Source organism: Sphaerodactylus townsendi, linkage group LG02 (genome assembly GCF_021028975.2).
Source record: "Sphaerodactylus townsendi isolate TG3544 linkage group LG02, MPM_Stown_v2.3, whole genome shotgun sequence".
NCBI classification, from domain to species: domain Eukaryota; kingdom Metazoa; phylum Chordata; class Lepidosauria; order Squamata; family Sphaerodactylidae; genus Sphaerodactylus; species Sphaerodactylus townsendi.
Window position 1 is genome coordinate 102380790 of NC_059426.1, and position 23425 is coordinate 102404214.

Below are 23425 nucleotides of genomic sequence, written 5' to 3' on the forward strand. Positions count from 1 at the left end.
ACAGATTCATGGGTTTGTCATCTGTGTCCTTCTCAATTCACTGCCCCAGAATCATTTGTCACTAATAACAGCTCATATGGACAGTAAAGTAAGATGGGAAATCTTTTATCCCTTCAGCAATGCCTCACAAATTTAAGAACATTGAGAGGGTAAATCTGTTCTAATGAGAAAACAGACGTGGTTGTAAGTGAGCATCAAGCAAACACTCTCACATACAGCAATTTTATTTTTGGAATAAGAGCTTCCTTTATCAGATCATAGTTTAACATGTGTCACAGATTTTACAAAAGTTAAAGAACACTAGCTCAATGGATTGGCTTCAACTCTCATTCAACTGGAGCAGTTTTGCAAAAGAGAACTGGCCACCTTCTGTTTCCTACTGCAGTCTCCTGAAATCCCCTATAACAGTTCAAATTCAGCAGCAAAAGAGGAAAATCAGAAGGAAAATCAAGAATGAGGACAGCAATTTTTTCTGAGCACTGTTTTTTTCTGGAAAAAAACCCAACAATTCCAAAATCTTTGGTTAGGAGTCATTTGCGTGTGTGTGTGTCTTCTCTCTCACATACACAGATATCCAAGTAGTATTCAACTGCTCCAGAATATTCTGCAGGACCTAGAAGACAAACTGCGGGCTCAATGCTAAATAAGCCCCCCTTTTAATATATAAGTTAATATTTCACTACTAGATAGAAATCTCAAAAGCAAAAAAACAAACAAAAACAAAATACTTTATACTGTCTGTGGGTAGCATAGTTTCACCAACCTGGTGACAGGCATAGGGCTATTAAACCCATTTACAGAAATGAAACTTTGAGGCCTGCCAGGAATCACAGAGACATCATGTTTTAGTGGTTAAATTTCTTACCTCCTGGGGTTCTCTCTCTCACTTTCTTCTTTGATATCCTAAGCCCAGCCTTGAGGTGGAGTAAGATTGCAAAGAGGGTTGGGGGCAGGAATCCTTTTTAATAGCTGAGAAATCCCTTGAGTAAGCAGAAACCCAGACCTTGCCCATGCTATGTTGGTTGCTGCTTTTATGATGGTCATAAGCCAGTAAGTTCCCACTAGCAGTGGTCACTATCATATCACTACAGTATAGTACCACATACCAGTGTGAGCTTTGATTTTAGTGCTCCGTTTAATCCTCAGCAATGCAACAGGGTAAGCACCCTTTCCTGAACAGCTGACAGAATAGAGGACATAGTTGTGCTAGGTCAGGGGTCTGCAACCTACGGCTCTCCAGATGTTCATGGACTACAGTTCCCATCAGCCCCTGCCACCATGGCCAATTGGCCATGCTGGCAGGGGCTGTTGGGATTTGTAGTCCATGAACATCTGGAGAGCTGCAGGTTGCAGACCCCTGTGCTAGGTGATTCTGTGGCATGGGAGGATATAATTGATTTCCTGGTATCAACCTCATACAAATGTATCAGAAACATACATAAGATATACATGGATATAGAATGCAACACACTGTGTGCAGTCAAAATATGTATTAGGTGGTCACCACTACTTCTACTGTTTTACCACTCTCTGTGATACAGATTTGCTTAAACCTACAAAAATTAAGCCATAGCAAGGTTGGTAATCTGAGCTGAGGTTGACACTTCAGGGACTGTACCATACTAACATACAGGAAATTTAATTATTCTGGACTTGGTGCAACTACTAGGACTTCTAAACAAAAGATGGAGAGCCATTCTGCTTGTTGGGCTGAAATACTTAATGCTTCTCAGGCAGGTTGAAATCAAAGAAGATACTTTCATCCAAACTAGCTGTCAACAGTTCACCAGGTACAAAGTCCTGAAGGGGTTAGCATCCCATTTAAATTTTATTTATTTATTTTATGAGCTATGTATCCCACCCTTTCCCCTCAGGGCTAAATGAACTGTACGGCTAAGCCACAGGCATTGCAATGAGAAAGAAAAGATCATGTGCATGCATATTTCACAGATGCATAATTTGCTCCCATCACCTCTTTTGAAGTGCTTTATTTCCCCCCAGCCCTCTGCTTATATTCCTGCAGAAAATACTAGATATGAAGATAAACAGGAGCTGATGAAAAGCAAAACATGAACACAAACTGTTATGTAAACATGACTGTGGTAGAAAAATCCTTGAATTTAAACACCTTCTACTATATCGAAGCACTTTCATTATAAATCTCCATTCTCCCCACAGGCAAGCGGGTTACTGGACCTCTAGCCCAAATCTTGAACAAGTTCTACCCCAGTGTTAATGTAGTATATTTTTATCTCACTGATGTTTGACAGGATCATCTGTTCTGTTGCTTCATGAAATGCAAAAGTAGACTGCGTGTGCTATGAGGTCTTCTGCAGTGTGAACCCCACCTGCTGGCTGATTTATAGAGAAACAGAGGAAACCATTTACAAGACATCCATTAACCTCCCAAACTAGCTAGCTAGAGAGCATCAGTTAAATGCCCAAAGGAACACATGCTAAATGAACTGGACAATCAAGATAGTAGTGCTGTTAAGGCTGCATTCTATGGGAAAAGGGAAGTTAATATTTATACCCCATCATTACTTTTCACCCCACTGCTCTCTTCCCATTGACTGTATTCTCTTACAGTGACAGCTGCATTCTAGCCATATCTCAATTTCTGCCCTTGTGAAAGCCACTTGTCAGTTCAGCATTTCAAAATTAGTACTCCATTACCTGTCCTACATTACAGGATTAATCTGCTAAGCTTTTCAAAAAAGGTATTGGGTGGGATTCTACCAACTTTTTTGCTGGCATAAGAGGGAAAGGGTGACCTTGCCAATTCCTCTTCTCAGTGCAGCCCCAGTTCCATGTAGCTTTTTTGGTCAAGTGGGTCTCATGATCAACAGCACAGCCTTTTGAGTATCAAAAGGAGGCTCTCCTTTTGAGGCTGGCAGGATCTAACTGACTATCATTACTACTGATTTTCCCTCCATTCCTGCACTTGATGTCAATCCCGAAGACAAATGTTTTTAATCTTCTTAGGGTGAATGGCTTTATCAGAAAGGCTTCTATAAGCCTCAGATTACTATTCACTGGGTTCTCTTCTCCATATACTGATATTTTGTAACCAAATCTGCCAATATACCTTTTCCCACAAAAAGATCTAAATAGAATTGTGAATCTGATTCCTGGATTTTATTGCTGTTTTGAATTTCGCCACTGATTCCTGGATCGTATTTTTAGTAGAATGCTCTGAGGGGGTTGTAGTGCCTGCCTGTTCCCCCTCATCCCCCCTCCAAATGTCTAAAAGGCAGGAATGAGAACAGAGAGGTGGTGAGCCAGGGGCACGAGGAATCAACTGAGGAGCCCTTGGCCTCCAGCCCAGTGCCCAAAGAGAGGGCTCAAGAAAACAGCCAAGTTGTGATCTTTGCTGGCAGTCGCCAATGCAAAGATGGAGAAGAGCCTCTTAACACAGCGAGTGACACGGAACAGCCCCCTGCCCAGTCCCCTGAGAAGGAAAGAGGACTAAGCCTAATACCTGAAGGGGAAGCGGGGAGCCTTGAGGTGACAGAAAGCAATGGAAATGTGAAAAGCCCAAATACTAAAGAGAAGGGCCAGCAGAGTCTCACAGCAGCGCACATAGAGCAGGCTAATCACTTAAGCTCATGGTGCCAACTGAAGGAGAATTCTTGGATGGCCTGGAGCATCTATTAATATAATTAAAATCTCTGGGTGGTGGCAGAATCTTCTAAAATGTTTTTTCTGAAGCAGAAGAGGCCCAGTTGTCTATGTCGGTTTAATTTTTCATAAACATGCTCAACACAGGGAACCTTGACAATGCAAACGACATTCAATCAGCTGTACAACTTTAAGGGTACACATCAAAGTAGCATAGCTGTTTATACTGTGAGGCAAACTGAACCCACTTTTACCATGCCACTGCAAGTTCTTCTGTCACCACCAACAATGGCCATTTTTCAAAACAGTGAGACATCTGTAAAGTTTCCATGGATTAACATACAGGAAAGGAAGTGGAGGTTTCACCCTATACAGTTCTTATCCTATATGTGCTTTGAGTTTGAACAGAGCTCTTGACTCATTCTGAAGCAAAACCAAGAGGCCCAAGTTTGAACAAGGCAGACAAAGTGGAATTGGGGTTCAAAACAATTCTGATAATAGTCCAGGCGGAGTGGGGGGTCGGGTGGGGCTGGTAGAATCTGACACATGTGAATTGTTTTTACCTTTTTTATTTCTCTATGTATTTTTTGAATTTTAATAAAGTTTTGTTAATAGAATTGTGTAAAAAAATTTTTTTCTTCCATAGCAGAGGAAATGCAAGCTTGATTGAGTCTGTAACTCCTATACACTGCGCATTCATAGGGCAGATGGGGTTCTACGATGGCCTGGATTTATCAGCTTGGTGATTAAGCTTGGCCCTGCTCGTGATTATGACTTTCTATTTTAAAAGGACAGTCTACAATTTCTCAGCAGGAGAAAAAAAAAGTAGCCTAGAAAGAAAATGGATATTTCGTCTTCCATCTAAACCTAAACTTTGTTCTTCTTTGTGCTGTCTAATGTCCAGGCATGATTGTGTTGGTTACATTCATCCTGTCAAAGAACATTATCTCTGCTATCTAATAGTTAGAACTGCAGCTACTTACACCTCAGCCATTTCAATCACAGCCCTGCCCTTTCGAATGGACTCTCAGAAGTCACTCATGATAAGATGCAAGAAAATTGTGTGAGAAGACTCCTTCTGCCACAGAAGAATACATCTGTTAGTGTAATTTATCTGCAGGATCCAGCTCCCGGTCTTTTGTGAGATCCTGTCTTCCTCAAGAATCTGATTTAGGGGCTACGTTTGATGCATAAGAGACCGTCACCCAAGGGAATCCTCCTTTTTCTTTATGGTTTGATTCCCTTCTACACAGCTGTATACCTGAGCGTGGGCTCAGAAAGATAGATGGAGCCAGAATTTAGATCACATCAAGAAGTAATGAGTCATGCCAAACAGGAAAGGAATGCAGTACCACTCTATCAGTCATGCGATCAAACCCACCTAAGAGGGATTCAATCAAGGGGCAATTCCCCCAAGGACCCCTGAGCTTCCTCCCAGCTAATCTAATCCAACCAATGTCTCAGATTTCCAAAACAATAAGCAACAGGCCAATCCCAGCCATCTCCTTCCTATCTAAATGACTGGAAAGGAAGATTCCAGATTCTACTCCAAGCATGACAAATGTCCAGCTACTGATGCAAATATATTTGAACTTCCAAATCTCCCTACGGGAACATTTTTGACACTTCCAAATTCTAAAGTGAAAACTCTCCACTCCACAATGGAGACAAAGGTGTGCATACCTGCACATGCCGCAAATATTACATTTTTATTATTCTTATTTTTCAATCCAAGATGCCCCTTCCCCTCCACATCCCAGGTAAGAAGTCAGCCCCAGTTTTTATAGCCAGTTTGGAAATGTCCTGTTATTCAAGTCACCTGGTTGGTCCATTGTCTTTTCTGGATACCAAACCTTTGCTCCACTAGCCTGGCAGCAACCCTTCTGCCTTTCCTGGTCAATTTCAACTCCAACCACTGCTTCTTTGCTGCTGCAGACACCCCCCTTCCCTTCCCCTTGATCGGGCCTGTATGCCTTGGTTTCTCTTAAAGGGTTTATTTTCTGTAGGTGGGCAGTCATTCCAGGGAAAGGTTTTGTGTTTTTATTTAACCATACTGCATTTTCCTGGTACTTTCCATGTCATTGCTTTACTATTTTGCGTCAATTTTTCTGGATTTTACTGTTAGTAAACAAAAACTTATTTTTTTTGGAGACTCTTTTCCCTCTTATTTCTCTGAGTGTTGATATGAATCCATACCTCAATGAATATATATAGGCAATACTGTCTCAAGCCTTTAAATGCCCCAAAGTACATGCATTTAGTCTGTGCAAGGAGGGAGATGTCTCTGCATATTACTGTCTTGACATGAGTGTGCCAGTTTAAGCAGCCTGTTCTGTATGTCTTTTGTTGACTTATTTGCAGAAGTTGGTTTTTTAAATGTTAAATTTTATGATAATCTTTTTTAACCACTTGAGATATTAGCTGATATACAAGGCACCATGAGTTAGAAAACAAAACGAAAATTAAGTAAACTCAATCTTAAATACCTATAAATGCCTTAGGAAAAATAATCAGACTAATTTTTCCTTTCTTGATCAGATCAGTTTAAAATGAAATGAAGAAAAGAAAAAGGAAGCATTGCTGATTCAGGCAGGTATCTCACATCAAGTGAGAATACACATGTGAGTCATTTGTGACACTGTAAAGTGATTTTGGTATGCAGTATTATTTCACCTCCATCACAGTTCTTCTCTTTTGCAGCTACATTCTCACTTGCAGAGACGTGGGTATGGGAAACGGCCATGGCACCACAGTAGGGGGATAGATTTGATCATTTGTCTACCAGTTGCTCATCCATTCTGGACAAATCATTCATATGTTGCATTCTTGGCACTGCTAGCTTAATGTGCTGCGGCAAGATTGAAAACCTGAGATTTCACTGCTGTACTATTTAGACCTGGAGCATGAAGCGTTCCCTGCAAACTTTGCAAGACTCTAAACCTGTCCCAGAGGAAAAGAAAGCAAGCTGTAGAAAATGTTTCTGTTTTGTTATCATGCAACTTGTGCCAGTTATGTTCCCCTTGGCAGTTTACATTATGATTCCCAACCTGCATTAAAGCTAAAAGCTTTCAACAACAGAATAGTAGTCCCCCCACCGTGTAAATATGTTCCTTAGTTTTTTAAAAAATATATAGTAATTAATACCTCTAAATTACTAAGGCTATAGACATGCAGCATACAATGAAACAAGACATGGTGATGTTCTGTAGTCTTATAATATTAAAGTTGGGTAAAGATCAGCACTCCCAGAGTGCTTTCAAGCTGCAGTCTGACTTGATTGCGGTCTGCATTTTTCCTGTGTAAGCACCACTTTAAATTAAGCTATGAAGCTTTGCACACACTCAGTAAGCGGATCAGTAAGCACAGATGACTCAACATTTTCCATTAATAAACAAAAATCAAAAGTTCAACCATCTAATTCTGTAAACAGGACAGAAGAGTGCAAATTCTCTATGGAAGAATTTTGGTTGGACACATTCCCTCATTTCTAACAGGAAACAAACTTCCTGTTAGGAAACAACCAGATGCACTACAATTTATGGACAACTTCAAAGGATAGAATTTTTGGCCTTGTTCTTATAGTCATGGTGCTAAAGCCTAAAGTCTAGCCTCCACAATTACTTCACAAGTTGGGAACTCAGCTCTGTGTTTTTACTCTAGATCTAGACCATAAGACAGAGTTAAATGTCTACGTATAACAATATGAGTACAAAACAAACACTCATTTACCAGCATGACTGCATATCTTTACATGGAGAAACTGCAAAGTAGCCAAAGTAAAAACAGGATTGATAAATGAATTTGCTTCTGACAGTAAATTTCACCCAAAGATTACAGATGGAGATGAAATATACCCTAGAGATCTGTTCTAAGAAACTGAATGCAATCGACAAGGTTTTAGATTACTGTAATAAGATTTTCAAAGAGTGGTGAGCATAATCTAGTGGGAGGATTGTAAGGGTGTATTCTGACTAACACATGACTTTCCATACCATTTCTTTAATGACCTTAAAATCTGCAAGGAAATAATGAAAAGCCTTTTGGATTGTAATAAGTAGGGAACAATCACAATAAGTATGGTGAGTGAAGCTATCTTGTGCACACAACAAAAAAGGGACGTAGGTATAGATTTTTAATGGGGTGGGTTTGGGGGGGCAGGGCCCCGCCCCCACCCGCCCCTGGGGGCATGGCCATTCCTCCCCAAGCCCCACTCCCAGCCTCAGTGCTTATAAAAGCAGTTCTCTGAGGCCAGGAATGGCAGACTCCCCTGCCCCCACTCCTCGGCTGGACTTCCAGCCGGCAGCCCGGCAATCCCTTCTGCCCTCCCCTCCAGGCAGAGACGTGGCTAGGGAAAATGCAGCCTGGTGCAAAATCTAGTTTTGCGTCCCCCACCCCATGGGAAGCCGCTGTGATGCTGGAATCCACCCCCAAACAGCATCATTTTCAGTGGTGTTTAAACTAGGGAGCTCAGATTCTCCTTTTAAATCTACCTTTAAGGAATAATCTGGGGTCCCCAGTTAAAACAACATTGAAAGTGATGCTGTTTGGGAGTGGATTATCCTCCACCATGAAACAGCATCACTTTCAATGTTTAAACTGGGGACCTCAGATTCTCCCTTTAAATCCATGCAGAAGGAGGTGGATTTAAAAGGAGAATCTGGGGAAATCTGGGGGATGCCTGCTGTCAGGAGTGCAAATGTTAAGCTAGCAGCACCAAACTTTAAGAGTATCTTTAGGAGACTCTCCTGATGATATCTCTCAGGTTTGGTGAAGTTTGGTTCAGGGGGTCCAAAGTTATGGACGCTCAAAGGTGTAGCCCCCATCTCCTATTAGCTCCCACTTGAAACAGTGGGGGTTGGGGGCACCCCCTTTGGAAGTCTATAACTTTGCACCCCCGAACCAAACCTCACCAAACCTGGATGGTATCATCAGGAAATTCTCCCAAAAGATCCCTGAAATTTTGGTGCTGCTAGCCTAAAACTGTGCCCCCTGCAGGTCAAAAACTGAAAAAAAAAACACTTTACAAATTTAAAAAACCAACAAACGGGAGGGGGGGCGGAGCTTTGGACATGTAATGGGGGGAACCCCCCTTACCTACATCCTTGCAACAAAATATGTGGTTTTCTGTAACTGAAAATGTAAGGATTTTATGTGTTTGTTATTCTAAGAAGCGATTTAGTAATAACATGAAAATTCTAAATAAATTATGTATTTTCTGATTAATGTCCATTCATCAATATTCAGTGTGGAACACAAACTAAACACACCAATCTAGAATTTATAAACCCCCAACAAGCACAATGCATATGCCCACATATACCCACGCAGATGCCCCGCTTCCCCAAGTACACTACAAAAAATTATAATCTCTCTTTCTATCTCATTCTATATCTTATTATTTTGAAGCAGACTACTAAAGTATACAAAACTAGATATTAGGCAGCTGCAAAAATCAATCACAATCACATAAAACTTTGCCACTGAAAGAGTGACAGGTTACCACTACCTTCTAACAAAAGAGGTAATGTCTCCATATTTTGGAGCAAAGGAAAAATTAAAATATTTCTAACTACAAAAAAAATAGGTACTTTCCAAAGTCATGTGATACAGAGTCCCTACAATCCTGCACTGCAGTGGCATTCTCTATCAGTAGGGTATTTTAAAATATCTCCCTTGCAAAATTCTAGATGGTAAGACATTTAGGTGCAACAACACAAAGGTATACCTATACTGAGGAACAGTCAAATGTGAACAAGTAGTAAGAAAGCTGGCCAGACTGAAGAACATCGACAAATTGAGTAGAACAAATACGTCACGATCAGTGGTAGAATTCAGCAGGTTTGCACCACTTCAGCAGAACCGATTGTTAAAATGCTGCTTGTAAACAACCAGTTACTACATTATTTGAATCCCACCACCGGAACCGGTTGTTAAATTATTTGAATCCCACCGCTGGTCAGGATCTACAGATTGTACTGTTGCAATCATACATAAATAGTCATATTCATAACTTCCTGTCTGGTTACTGAATGAAGGGAGTCCAAGTAAAGACTGAGAAATTGAAGTCGTTGCTCTATGAGTTTCAGTGGTAGAATTCAGCAGGTTTGCACCACTTCAGCAGAACCGATTGTTAAAATGCTGCTTGTAAACAACCAGTTACTACATTATTTGAATCCCACCACCGGAACCGGTTGTTAAATTATTTGAATCCCACCGCTGGTCAGGATCTACAGATTGTACTGTTGCAATCATACATAAATAGTCATATTCATAACTTCCTGTCTGGTTACTGAATGAAGGGAGTCCAAGTAAAGACTGAGAAATTGAAGTCGTTGCTCTATGAGTTTATCCCAGTGGAAAAAAAAATAAGGATCCTCTGTAATCAAGCCAAAGTAGATCTCTTGGGTATCAGAGTGTATAATTAATTAAAAGAGAAAAAAACCTTCAACCAAAACCAGGCTTCAAGAGATAACTGTCCCAACTTTACTCAGTGGGCTCTGTAGGATTTGGTTTGCCCAGAGATTAACTTGGTCAGTGTCAGCAGCTCATGTTTGGCTATACAGTAACAGGCTAAGATTGGCTATACAGTAACAAGTATTTATCAGTTATTTTATTAATATGGAGAACAACATATTGCAACAGCCATTCAACTATTCAAAATTTGTATGGGGCTGGTATTTGGATTGACAAAACAGGCAGTCCTTTGATCCAATTCTTCTTAAATTCCTATGTTCCATCTCCAGAACTCTGAATAGTGTAGAATTGGACTGGCAGTATATTAATAAACTCTTAATGTTAGATTATTGTAAAATTAAATCAGTCTTTATGAAGTGTTCCTATGGCAATATCTTATGGTGAAAGTCTTACCCTGTTTTTCAGCAACAAACTTTATAAACTTTCAAGGATTACATTCAGTATTTGTAAAGTCAAAGTGTTCTTCAAAAATTCTATTTTGTTTAAGACTCAAATATCCCATCAATAGTTCTGCATTACCCTTACTATAAAATGAATGCCTTGCAGCTTCCACTAATGGAAACATTTTTCATCTTGGGTAAGAACTTTCTTAGTCATGCATAGCAGAGACTAAATCTTTGGCTTCCCTAAGATGGGTTATTAAAACAGAATTGTAGACTAACCTGAACCACCTTTTGCCAGGTACTTGTTCCTTGCATAAATCACAGAATCCAGCATTGACTCAAAAAGGAGGAAATATCCCTATATAATGGAAGACAAAATGCCGTATTAAAGAAATTCCTCTATTACCATATACAGGTTTTACAAGCTATGTTTTAGAATGTTTTGCAGCATAAAGTTTACAAGGACAAACAGCAGGAACAGTTTTCTACTTGCCTACAGAGAGGTCACCTTTAATAGCTCCTTTTGTTAATTCTTGTTAAATGTTGTAACACAGCAATTGGTTTCATAATTATCTTACCTTTACATAATTTATTGCTAATTAAATTCTTCTACAACAAAATCTTTCAACAAGAATTAAGTATAATATATGGATATGTAACCCGGGTTATATGGGCCACCTGGGTCTCCATTGAAAGAGATGAATCCAGGTGGACCCCCAGGCTGCGAACGGAGGGGGCCGGTGCCAATGAGGCCCCCTCCCACACCGGCGCCGGTGCCAAAACAAATTTGTATTTAAGGTGTCCATAAGAATTTACGTTGCAACCCTTCTGAAATCATACACATAGAGTGATTGAGAGACTGAATTGATTTTAGTTATCACAGCTTCAAGCACAAGCAGCTACAATTAAAATAAAAAAATTGGGGGCTGCTGCAAACTCCTTCCTGATAGCTATGCTCTGATCACTTCCTCTTTTTATACTTCCCAGAAATCTTTCTGTCTTGAATGGACCCAAGACAGTCAGGAGAAAATATCTACTGTATCCTAAACTTAATGTCTGCAGCTGTTGTTCAGTATAAAGTGTATGTTTTGGTTTAGTAGAGGCCCTCAGGCTTTCTGTTTTGTTCACCATGGTATTTTAAGGGTTTTTTCCTATTACGATTGCTACACTTTCTCCTAACAAAGGAAGTATGCTGAAATCATGACAAAGGGCCACACATTCCTTTTTCAGGCTTTAAACTTAATCCAGAAGAAGTTATGTACGCAGATTACAATTTTTGAGACAAGACTCAAATGCACCTAAGTGATGTTATGTCACAGCACCCAGTGCCCAATCTACATCCTGCAAATTGTCACACATTTGATATCTCTTCCATTTACCTCCCAGGTACAAGGAGAATTATTTCATTAGTTTTATAGTGACTGATATCTGTGTAAATAATTTCTTATGACATTACTTTATGATTTTATGTTGAGAGACATAGAAAGCTCCAGTAAATGAAAAGGAAGGTCACAAACAAAATTATCTTGCACAGTATAACAGATATCACTGCCGCCCTTAGACCTTTCACATTCCTGAGATCTCTGTTCTCTCAAGCAAAATCACATCCCTGTAAGTTATGTTGGAACTGTCCCTAATTTTCAATCAAGTCATTTATTACCAGTTTCTGAATGCTTTCCTCTATGTGTGGTGCTCATCTCCAGTGTAATTTAGAATGTAATTTCACAGGCTACTGCCTCACCTGTAGGGGTGCCATCTGGAAAGAAAATTATACTTGACATTTCTCCTGTGATGCTTTGGGATGCTCCTGTTTCCACACTGACAAGGTTCAGATTTTTTTCAAAAGCTTGCATTAGAACCTTCAAAATTAATTACAGCAAAGAGATTCATACTACACAGAATTGTGAATAGAATATTAATGACCCTAGCTAAGGAATAAACTAAGACATACAAATGACACAATCACTACCAGAGGAACTAAAAAGGGAAATTATATAAAGGTCTTGTAGGAGTACTTGCTTTGCCTTTTTATGCCATCATATTTTGCATTTCCATGACAGTTAAGAAAAATCCTCAGAAAGCATTCTGAGGCATGCAAGTAGGTAAATATCAGAAAAGAGCAATAAAATTATCCAAAGTTAAGCAGCTCTAGTTGATGAACAAAATGTTACCACATCAAAGCAAATTGCTTTTAAAACTGTTTTAATGGACACCTCTCATCAGAAACCTCTTGCTTCAAATGAAAGGTTTATTGTTAAAGTCACAAGATGCTAAAATGAAAACAGTCACTCCCATTTACAAGGAACTGAAGTACAACTGTACTTATACTCATAATTTCACACTAACTATACCAGATGGCTACACCCTAAGAGTTAGAAGTTTATATATCACATTAGTGTGAATACAGATCCCAATGCCCTTGAAAAGCCTTTGCTGTCACAATATTAGGACAGAAGAAGCCACAAAGTGACAAATTTCCTTTAAAATAAGAAGAAGAGTTTGGATTTATATCCCACCTTTCTCTCCTGTAAGGAGACTCAAGGTGGCTTACAAGCTCCTTTCCCTTCTTCTCCCCACAACAGACATCTTGTGAGGTAGGCAGGTCTGAGAGAGTTCTGAAGAACTGTGACTAGCCCAAGGTCACCCAGCAGGAATGTAGGAATGCGGAAACACATCTGGTTCACCAGATAAGCCTCTGCCACTCAGGTGGAGGAGTGGGGAATCAAACCCGATTCTCCAGATTAGAATCCACCTGCTCTTAACCACACCACGCTGCCTCATTTCCCCAATAACCCCTTCTCAAAAGGACAGCAACCTTATTCTCCCTTAGTGTCATATTCCCCGTTCAGACAATAAATCACTTGATTGGTTCAAGGCTTTTATTGAAGACATGTCAGGAACATAGAGAGTTCTCGCGAAAACCGCACCAAACTCTTGATAATATGGGAGTGAGATCCCCACCCCCACACGAGAAGCAGACAGTTCTCATTGTCCGGTCAAGAGCCTCTTCCCAGCTGCAGAATTCCAAGGCCACAGCTAGAAGTGATAAAACTGCACCTGCAAAAGCTAACGTGCTCTCCCCCCCCACCCCCGAATGGCACCATCATGGCACTTAGCTTCTAAGAATATATAGTCTCTGCCCCCAACCCTCTTGCCTACTTTCTCCCTGCCATAGCTCACCAAGAACAAGGGCTTTCTCTCAGCCCTGCCTCCTTTCCCCAAATAGCCCCTTCCTAAAGCACCACGAGGTTCTTCAGACAGCTTTCTATCCTCTTCTACAAGTTTCACCTTCTTTTCCATCAGGTTCCTGTTACTCAGTACATATCTATTATGAAACTTCCCTTCAGTCAACTCTAGATGAACTGGGAAACTTGCAAGGTCGGGAAGAAACAGCATGAGAATACAGGCAACATATCCTTTTACTAAGCTCCCCTTAGCTTTTAAAAAGAAATCTAAAGCCCCTTCCGCACACGCAAAATAATGCATTTTCAAACCACTTTCACGACTGTTTGCAAGTGGATTTTGCTATTCCACACAGATTCAAAGAGCACTGAAAGCAGTTTGAAAGTGCATTATTCTGCATGTGCAAAATGAGCCTGAGAGTACTGTAGAAGCTAGTCAGAAAAGTCTGGCTATGAATTGATATCCACAACCTGAAGATAGGATCTCCGGAAAAAGCTCATAGAAGGTGCTAGCATACTGGATACTCTCCCATCTTCCCTTCTCCCATGCACCCTGCTCTGAAGTTTGGGGCAGCCCCACAGATAAAATGCACCACAGTATGGACCAGGGGTAGGGAACCTGCGGCTCTCCAGATGTTCAGGAACTACAATTCCCATCAGCCTCTGTCAGCATGGCCAATTGGCCATGCTGGTAGGGGCTGATGGGAATTGTAGTTCCTGAACATCTGGAGAGCCGCAGGTTCCCTACCCCTGGTATGGACTCTGCAGCTGTGACAGCAAATCTTGAAAAATCTCCCTTTTGCACTGGCAATGTATTTCAACAGAGAAGGCAGTAACACTCAACTCCACCTGTTCACTGCAGTGCCTCATTCAGTGGTCATTTTGTTTTAGAAACTTATCCAACCCTCACAGAGGATATGCAGGACAAACAACAGGCTATCTGGGAAAGAAGGAGGTGAGGAAAGATCTGTTTTCTCCATTCACAAGCATTTCCACTGTATTCACTCAAATATTCATATTACAGCTTTTACAACAGGTTTGCTGGAGATTATATACAAGACAGAAAAATGTTCCTGAAGTTAGTATTTTCCACTTCCAAAAACTAAGACCATGTAATTGATTGATAAAACTGGAAGATAATTTACAAGGAAAATATTTCAGGAATTCAAAGGCAGCATTCCATTTGTTCTGAGATTGACATTTATTTATTCTTATAGGATAGGACATGGAATGAAAATGCAAAAGAGTAAAATCTGCTAAAAAGCCTCTTCCCAAAAGTATACACCCAATTATCTCCTTATACAGTTAAAGTGAATATTCTTGAAAACCAGCACCACTGCTCTCATTTCACAGTTAACTACTGTATGTTAACTACTGTATGCAGAATTACTCTAATTACTGTAAAACATCATTACCTCCTAAAATTCTGTACCTCAAGGGAACAGAAACACAATTCTGCTTGCACATAGAACAGATTGTTCATGAAGCCTACTCACCTAACTCTACAGTACATCTTTTCAGCAAAGCAATATTTGGGGCATGTTTCTCAGTTTGTAACTGGTGTACATGCACACGCACAGTCTTTATCCATAGGTATGTTTTTAATGTCTTAAATGCAACAGTAATTTACACATACCGGTAATTGCAAAACTAATACCTTTGCAACTACTACCACTAGATCATAATTGTTATCCTTCTTCCTGCCACATGAGGGTAATTCTTATGGTAAGAAGATAAACTCTACATGTTAAATTCTGAAAATCATCACATTCCTTTTTATGTAGTCTTCTTTTAGATTTAGCATGGACTTGAAACTTTTAATATTTTTATATAATATTAGTTGTTTGCTGAGTGGTACATATGGTAGAGGTTCCTAGAAAAGAACTAGAATAAAGAAAATAAACACAGAAACGTAAAGGGCCAGGGTAAAACCAGAACAAAAATGAAGGGAAAGTCACCTCATCCATTTCTCCCACTCAGAGGGATTTTCTAATGATAAAATTGGAAATTTTGTAAAGCATTGAAAAAAAATTCCTATGGAATATTTTCTCTTTTAGAATGCATGAAATGTTTTGCAATACAAGGTGAGCTTGTTGTAGACAAATGCAGGTCTTAAATCCCAGATATACCCTTTTCATGAGGGGAGCATGCAGGTCTTTCATTGCTTCCCAATTGTTGCATACCTGCATACCTTCTGTTGTCCTGACTTTTCCCTTGTGACTAACCTTTTCACCTATCCCTCAAGCCACTGACATATATACTCAAAGACTGGGTAACAAAAAGCTTATAGCTCTAGCTTGCTGGAGGGGAAAACATCAGATGGAGAAAGGGCAGAAAGTGCACTGAAGCCTGTGAGTGAAAACTGAAAGTTTCACTGAGAACTAGGCTTTCTCTAACCAGTAACCAGACAAGGAAGAAGACAGAATCTGGCTGGAACTAAGGTAGGCTGACCAGACGTCCCGCTTTTGGCGGTACAGTCCCGCCTTAAAACAATTTGTCCTGCGTCCTGCAGGTTTTTTGAAGTGTCCCGATTTTTGGAGGGCTGCCACACTGCCTTCTGGGGCGCAAGGCAGTATGGCAGCCTCCCCCACACGCGGCCGCAGGAGCGCACTGCCTTCTGGGGCGCTCCCGTTTCCTGCCCTGTCACAGAAATGCTACCTGTTCCATGCGCAGGGTGAGCTAGGCAAGCGGAGATACAAGGTCTCAATGCGTCTTAGTTGATAGTTCCATGGGAATGTCAACTCAATGCATGGCAGCTGTGAAAAAGGCAAACTCTATGCTGGGGATAATTAGGAAAGAAGTTGATAATAAAACTGCAAAGATTGTCGTGCCCTTATATAAAGCAGTGGTGCAACCGCACTTGGAGTACTGTGTTCAGTTCTGGTTGCCACATCTCAAAAAGGATATTGAAGAGATAGAAAAAGTGCAGAGAAGGGCAACGAGGATGATTGAGGGACTGGAGCACCTTTCTTATGAGGAGAGGCTGCAGCGTTTGGGACTCTTTAGTTTGGAGAGGAGATGTCTGAGGGGGGATATGATTGAAGTCTATAAAATTATGCATGGGGTAGAAAATGTTTACAGAGAGAAATTTTTCTTTCTTTCTCACAATACTAGAACCAGGGGGCATACATTGAAAATGCTGGGGGGAAGAATTAGGACTAATAAAAGGAAACACTTCTTCACGCAACGTGTGATTGGCGTTTGGAATATGCTGCCACAGGAGGTGGTGATGGCCACTAACCTGGATAGCTTTAAAAGGGGCTTGGACAGATTTATGGAGGAGAAGTCGATTTATGGCTACTAATCTTGATCCTCTTTGATCTGAGATTGCAAATGCCTTAACAGTCCAGGTGCTCGGGAGCAACGGCCGCAGAAGGCCATTGCTTTCACATCCTGCATGTGAGCTCCCCAAGGCACCTGGTGGGCCACTGCGAGTAGCAGAGAGCTGGACTAGATGGACTCTGGTCTGATCCAGCTGGCTTGTTCTTATGTTTTTTCCCTCTCAAGCATTGCCTATCTATGAAAAATTCACTGAGAACTGGATTCTCTTTCTACGAACTGGAAATATTACAACATGAACTTCAGTGGGACACATCAACATGAACTTCAATTACTGACACATCATCTCTTATGTTTGTTTAGCATTAGTATATCAAATTTCTACAGCCCAAACCTGAATTGCAGAAGCCCTTACATAGCCTTTCTCCACATATCCATGCACAATACTAAAGAAGTTCCATAACAAGGCAAGTCAATAACTTGAGCCTGTAATTACATAAATCATTAAATTCCAGATAATTACTTTTATTTATACATAGCATACTGGTGATCTTACCATCCACTCAGAAATTATAACATCGACTTTTTCAGCAGGCAAATCAACTTCCTCAATTCTTCCTTTGATTAAAGAAATGGTATCTTCAAGTCCGTTGAGCCTGCAAATTGTGATATCTGGTTATATACTCCGTAATATGAATTTGCTATATTGACATTGTAAGAGCCCTGTAGCACAGATTGGTAAATTGTAGTACTGCAGTTACAGCTCTCCTCATGACCTGAGTTTGTTTCTGACTGAAGTGCTTCCGACTCAAGGTTGGCTCAGCCTTCCATCCTTTGGAGGTCAGTAAAATGAGTATTTATTTATTTATTTATTTAATTCGATTTTTATACCGCCCCATCCCCGGGGGGCTCTGGGCGGTGGAGTACCCAGCTTGCTGCAGGTAATGTGTAGAAGGCAATGGCAAACCACCCTCTAAATGCAATCTGTGTCATAAAACTCATAATGTGATGTCACCCAGTGGATCAGTAATGATCTGGTGCTTGCACAGGGGATTTACCTTCACTTTTATACTGACATTAGTGTAACATTTCCTAACAGCATAGAGGCTGTACTGAAATACCACTACAGCTTCATTTCTAGAACAAAATGTGTTTTTCTGCATTGTATGTTAGTAAGATCCTCAGAAAAGGGTTATTAGTCCTTCTGTAGTTGCCTATATTAATACAAATTGTCTGAATAAGTCTGTGCCTGCCCCCTTTCCCTTTCATGGAGGACCCCCTGTGTCATAGGCTTTGTAGAGGGTTGGACCTCTGATACAAACTGGTCTTGCTGCCTTGGGCAAGCTGCACACTCTCAACCTAATGCTTCCATCTGTGAAATGCTAATTAGTTGTACACATTTGAAGGGCGGGGGGGGGGGGGTGAGAAATGCTTGTGAACAATTTTCACCAGTCTACCTTGGAGCTTGCTTGGTGGCATTGGGTCTAGAACACACACTCAGCCTGATGTACCTGATAGGGTTGTAGTGTTGATAAACTGAGGGAAAGAAGAATGATATAACCTGCTTTGGGCACCCATTGGTTAGAAAGGCAGGGTAAAAATGAAATACACCGTACTTTTTTTCTAAATAGAAATTATATCTAGCACCTGAAATTGCACAGTTGTTTTCAAGAAGGCAATATCCACACAAAAAAGTAAGCTTGCTATGTAACTGTTAACCACAAAAACAAAAAATAATCAAATCTGCACGTGTAAGAACATCTCATTACATTTAGTTGTTCTCCTGGATTACGGTTTTACACAGAACCAAAAACAGGCCTGCAAAATGAACAATATGGCCTCATTTACTCAGATGATCCAGATCAAGATCACTCTGCCCGAACAAATGTATTTTTATGCTAATGGTAATTAGTCAACTTAACAATAGTTTCCCATCACTTAATGCTTGAAACTATAATGTAAGGAACAAATGGAATAAGGTTCTTGGAGATGAAAGCAAAAAGGTGGAAGTTTATTGAGAGTCTTCCAATTTTTAGTCTTAAAATATTAACTTCATCCTAACAGTTAAGGTCTTCAAAACCTTCTATTTTTATGCTGTTGAATTGCATCTTCCTAATTCTCTTACTGTTACTCTTGTAAAACTCAGCAGTACACGATTTAATTAAAATTCTACAAGAATATTCAGCTGCAACAAAAATGATGCTTGTACATTTTTGATAAATAAAATTGAAAAATTACCAACAAATGTTCACTACAGATAATACAGTTATGGTATAACGAAGTTATCAATTTCATTTTCTTCACCTGCTAATAACATCTGCTGGTTCAGGTACAAAACCATAGCACAACTTTTGTTCCAAAGATATTCAGGTATTTCATTTTCTAAATAAACAGCATGGTTATTTATTGGGTAAATCTGAAATCAAGTTTTAATGGCATTTACTTTCTCTGAGGCACACTATATCAATTTTCATTTCATATGCCATTTCATGACAGCTAATGTTAGAGGGGACAGAGTAATTATTCACACCACTGAAATTTATTTCTCCAGTGCAATTGGTATCTCTGCCCTTTCTTCAACGTTTGTTATTTCTACAATCTCTCTACAGTTGACTTTCAACCCAAGCCAGTAATCTCATTACATGTTTAATAACTTGGATAATTGACAGTTACCGTAGATGAAGGCAAGGTAAGGGTGAAAAGTTTCATAAACCAACCTGCTGATATTTAACATGAGGGATCACATAAGTATTGTCAGAATATCCGAATATGTCAAAAGTTGCTAGCACCCCACTAGTAGTTATAATAAACAAGTAAGTTAAGCCTCATTTATTTACTGAAAGTACATTTTTCTAGGCATAGTGTCATCGTCTGAAGACATCAATGAGTGAAATGCACTGAACAGGTGATTATTTCAAATTAACACAGTAAGAACATAAGAACTAGCCTGCTGGATCAGACCAGAGTCCATCTAGTCCCGCACTCTGCTACTCACAGTGGCCCACCAGATGTCTTTGGGAGCTCACATGCAGGATGTGAAAGCAAGGGCCTTCTGCTGTTGCTGCTCCCAAGCACCTGGTCTGCTAAGGCATTTGCAATCTCAGATTAAAGAGGATCAAGATTGGTAGCCGTAGATCGACTTCTCCTCCATAAATCTGTCCAGGCCCCTTTTAAAGCTATTCAGGTTAGTGGCCATCACCAACTCCTGTGGCAGCATATTTCAAACACCAATCACATATTGTGTGAAGAAATGCTTCCTTTTATTAGTCCTAATTCTTCCCCCCAGCATTTTCAATGTATGCCCCCAGGTTTTAGTATTGTGAGAAAGAGAGAAAAATTTCTCTCCGTCAACATTTTCTACTCCATGCATAATTTTATAGACTTCAATCATATCCCCCTCAGACGTCTCCTCTCCAAATCAAAGAGTTGATAATCAAAGATGGATGGATCAGCAGCTTCCTACTAGAGAACCATAGATATCATTTTCAAGTTCAAGGAGGAAAGGATTTCATTTTTTTACTATATGGAACAAATGAATGGCTCACTATACAAAGACAGTCATCTCTTGAATTAGTACAAAGCCATTTTTGCACAATAGCTTGGCTATACAACCCCAATAACTTTTAACCCATGAAACTGAAACAAATAGAAACCTGTGAAATGGTTCTATAAGCTATGGCTAACCAAAGAGAAAAGGTTTTGAACATGCTTTTCTTGTTCTGTCTTACAGTGGCAGTATCAAGCTTACCCTGTTTGACAATTTTGAGCATGGTATATTAACCAAACTCCCCTTGAGAAGCTATCAGTATTTTCTCTAGCCAATCTATCTTCTTGAGAATCTCTGTTTCAGCAGTAGTAAGTCTGTTACAAGGCAGAACTGATCTTATATTCAGGTTGGACAGCTTAAGTTAAAAAAAGAGAAAGGTTAGATATGAATGTTTGCTCTTTTGACTCTCTTCCTTCTTTTGCAACTCAGTACCTTTATCACAGCCAGATCACTCTCACATCCCAGAGCCTTTATAATACATGACTTGGCTAGAGTTGGTAAAAAAAAATCATAGTAAAAAAATGGCTGGTCAAAACATTCCACTACAGACATCTTGAACACTATGAAGTTGCCTCAGTAAGGACCTTTAAGAAACTGGCTAATAAAATTATGTATGGGAGAAACTGTGCTTTTTTCATGCATTCAAGCTCAGTGATCCATTGCCTCTTAACCTATAAGCCCTATTAGTATCAAACTCTTCCTTATGCATGTTTGAAAAAGCACATCCTTGGAACCAAAATATGACACTGGAGGCAGAAAACATTTCGACACCAGCACCTGATCTGCCACTGATCAATAAACAAACTTTGGCATCACTTCATACACCCCAAATAGGTTAAAGTGACATCTACTCTGTTGTCAGAAGCAACAAAGTATAACAAGGCTGTTATAAATTGTGTGAATGAGAATTAGAGACAAATGAAATAGTAATAGAGTCAGCAGATGTAACCTTACAGCAATTGTTCCCTGTATATTCCAAGAGACCATTCATCACTGTCACAAGATTAGTTCTCTTTAAACCCCCTTTGCCCCTAGTGTGGCATGTAAATCAAACAAATCCAAAATTGTTGCACAGACAGGTGTTTTCATCAGCCTCTTAGTTTCCAAGTGTAGAAAGGACTTCCTGTACTTTTATTGAAGGGATTTAAAAAAATCCAAATGACAGTTTTATAATGCTGCAGTTATACTAAAGTACCTTGGAAGGAGTCTGAATGAGTTGCTACTCCACAATAAAAGTACTGCACACATATTATATGGCGGGGAAAAAAATCAAAGGTCCTGACTTCCAATTCAAAACAGAAAAACTGATCTCAACAACAGAGACGTTTGGGCTTCCTTTGCAGCTTATGTGCAGCCTAAGATGTTGATGAGGATATTTTGCCTGCCTTATACCTCACAAGAGCCCTGAGGCCCTAAGTTGCAGCACTGCTCTGCTCGTGACATGAGGTTGAACCTGACAGAAGCTGGTTTTAGGTAGCTGGCTCAAGGTTGACTCAGTCTTTCATCATTCTGAGGTCAGTAAAATGAGCACCCAGCTTACAGATGACTAAAAAAGGCAATGGCAAACCACCCCATAAACTTAGTCTACCTAGTAAATGTCATGATGTGATGTTACCTCATGAGTCAGTTACGATCTGGTTCAAGCACAGGGAACTACCTTTACCATACCTTACAACTAGTAACATACCCAGCTTGTTTGCTTAAAATGCCTTTTAAGCCTCCTAAAATCTGCACAGGATATAAATATGAAAAGGAGATTTAAAGTTTAACTGCTACAATATATCCACACAGATCCAAATAGATCCTTGGAACAGACAAGTTGCCTTTGAAAATGGGTGCTAATTTTGTCTGCTATTCCCCACTGGAAGTTTCCACTGGAAAGTCTCAAATTCAATTAACTGATCTGTCCCTCATGACTTTGCAGTGATTTTAAATAAAGACTTTGCTGATGATGCAAATTCAGCTGTGTAATAGTATTTGCCTCCAGTGAGACAGGTAAGGTCAATTAGCACAGCTTATGTATTCCAAAATGGACAAATTATGCAAGTGTAGATGGACTCATCAGAATGGGATCTCAACTGGTAAAGAAAACTGTCTTCCAATGGATACCTTTTGATAGCAACAGTTTGTTGAAGTGGCAGCTCAAACCATTGGAAATTATTTGTTCTAAACAAATGGCATCAAAGTTTGTGTGAGAAAAACAGCCACATCTAGATAACCCTTACCTCTGCCTTTCATCCTTCCCAAGTGAGACATCTTGTAAAGCATTATCTCAGCCCTGTATTGCACCCTTCCCCTTCCCTCAGCAGTTCAAGGCCCAATGAAGCCAGAGAGAACAACTTGTTCAGCGGCACTGATAATGGCCAGGTTGCCACAAAGACTAGATTCTGGCTCAGAATCAGAGAAAGCAACCCAAAGCTGTCACACAAGAGCCATGACTTGCTACTGACTTTATGAGGTACTATGTCAACACAGCATGTCACAGATCAAGTTGCAAAATGAATGACCATAAAAACAAAATCAAAGTTGTCTTATAAAGAAAATACAAAACAAAAAAGGCTGCCACATATTAAATTCCAAAAGGATACTGAAATGGAACATAGTAGGAGAGTCTTGCAAAATCTATTACCATCTCTCAGATTAGGCAAATTTTTCATCTTTGTCATTAATAATACTGTGGACTTAGTTCCATGGTGGAGGAGAGGGCAGTGGAGCTCACACAAACCCTGCAGAGTGCCAGAAGGCAGGGGCCAGGATGCCTGAAGATGGAGAGCGAGACCTGGGGTGGTATGGAACAAGCCATTGAGCACCCCTGGAAGGTCCAGGCGGGAGAGCCAAGCCACCTGACACAACCTCAATCACAGCAGGGACCAAGGGAGGGCCCTCCACAGGTCTGGCTGCCCTGCACCAGCCTCTAACTGGCAAGCTACCTGAGCAGG

General features: G+C 40.2%; 1 protein-coding gene across 3 annotated transcripts in view; it reads right to left on the reverse strand.

Moving 5' to 3' along the window:
* The window catches only part of PRMT3 (protein arginine methyltransferase 3), a 74320-nt gene that overhangs the window by 29858 nt on the left and 21037 nt on the right, over window positions 1–23425 (reverse strand). For all 3 annotated transcript variants that reach the window (XM_048484924.1, XM_048484923.1, XM_048484925.1), the window contains 2 exons: window positions 17496–17595; window positions 10758–10836 (listed from right to left, as the gene is read on the reverse strand). In XM_048484924.1, the coding sequence (XP_048340881.1) occupies window positions 10758–10836; window positions 17496–17595 (179 nt within the window). The remainder of the gene's footprint in view (window positions 1–10757; window positions 10837–17495; window positions 17596–23425) is intronic.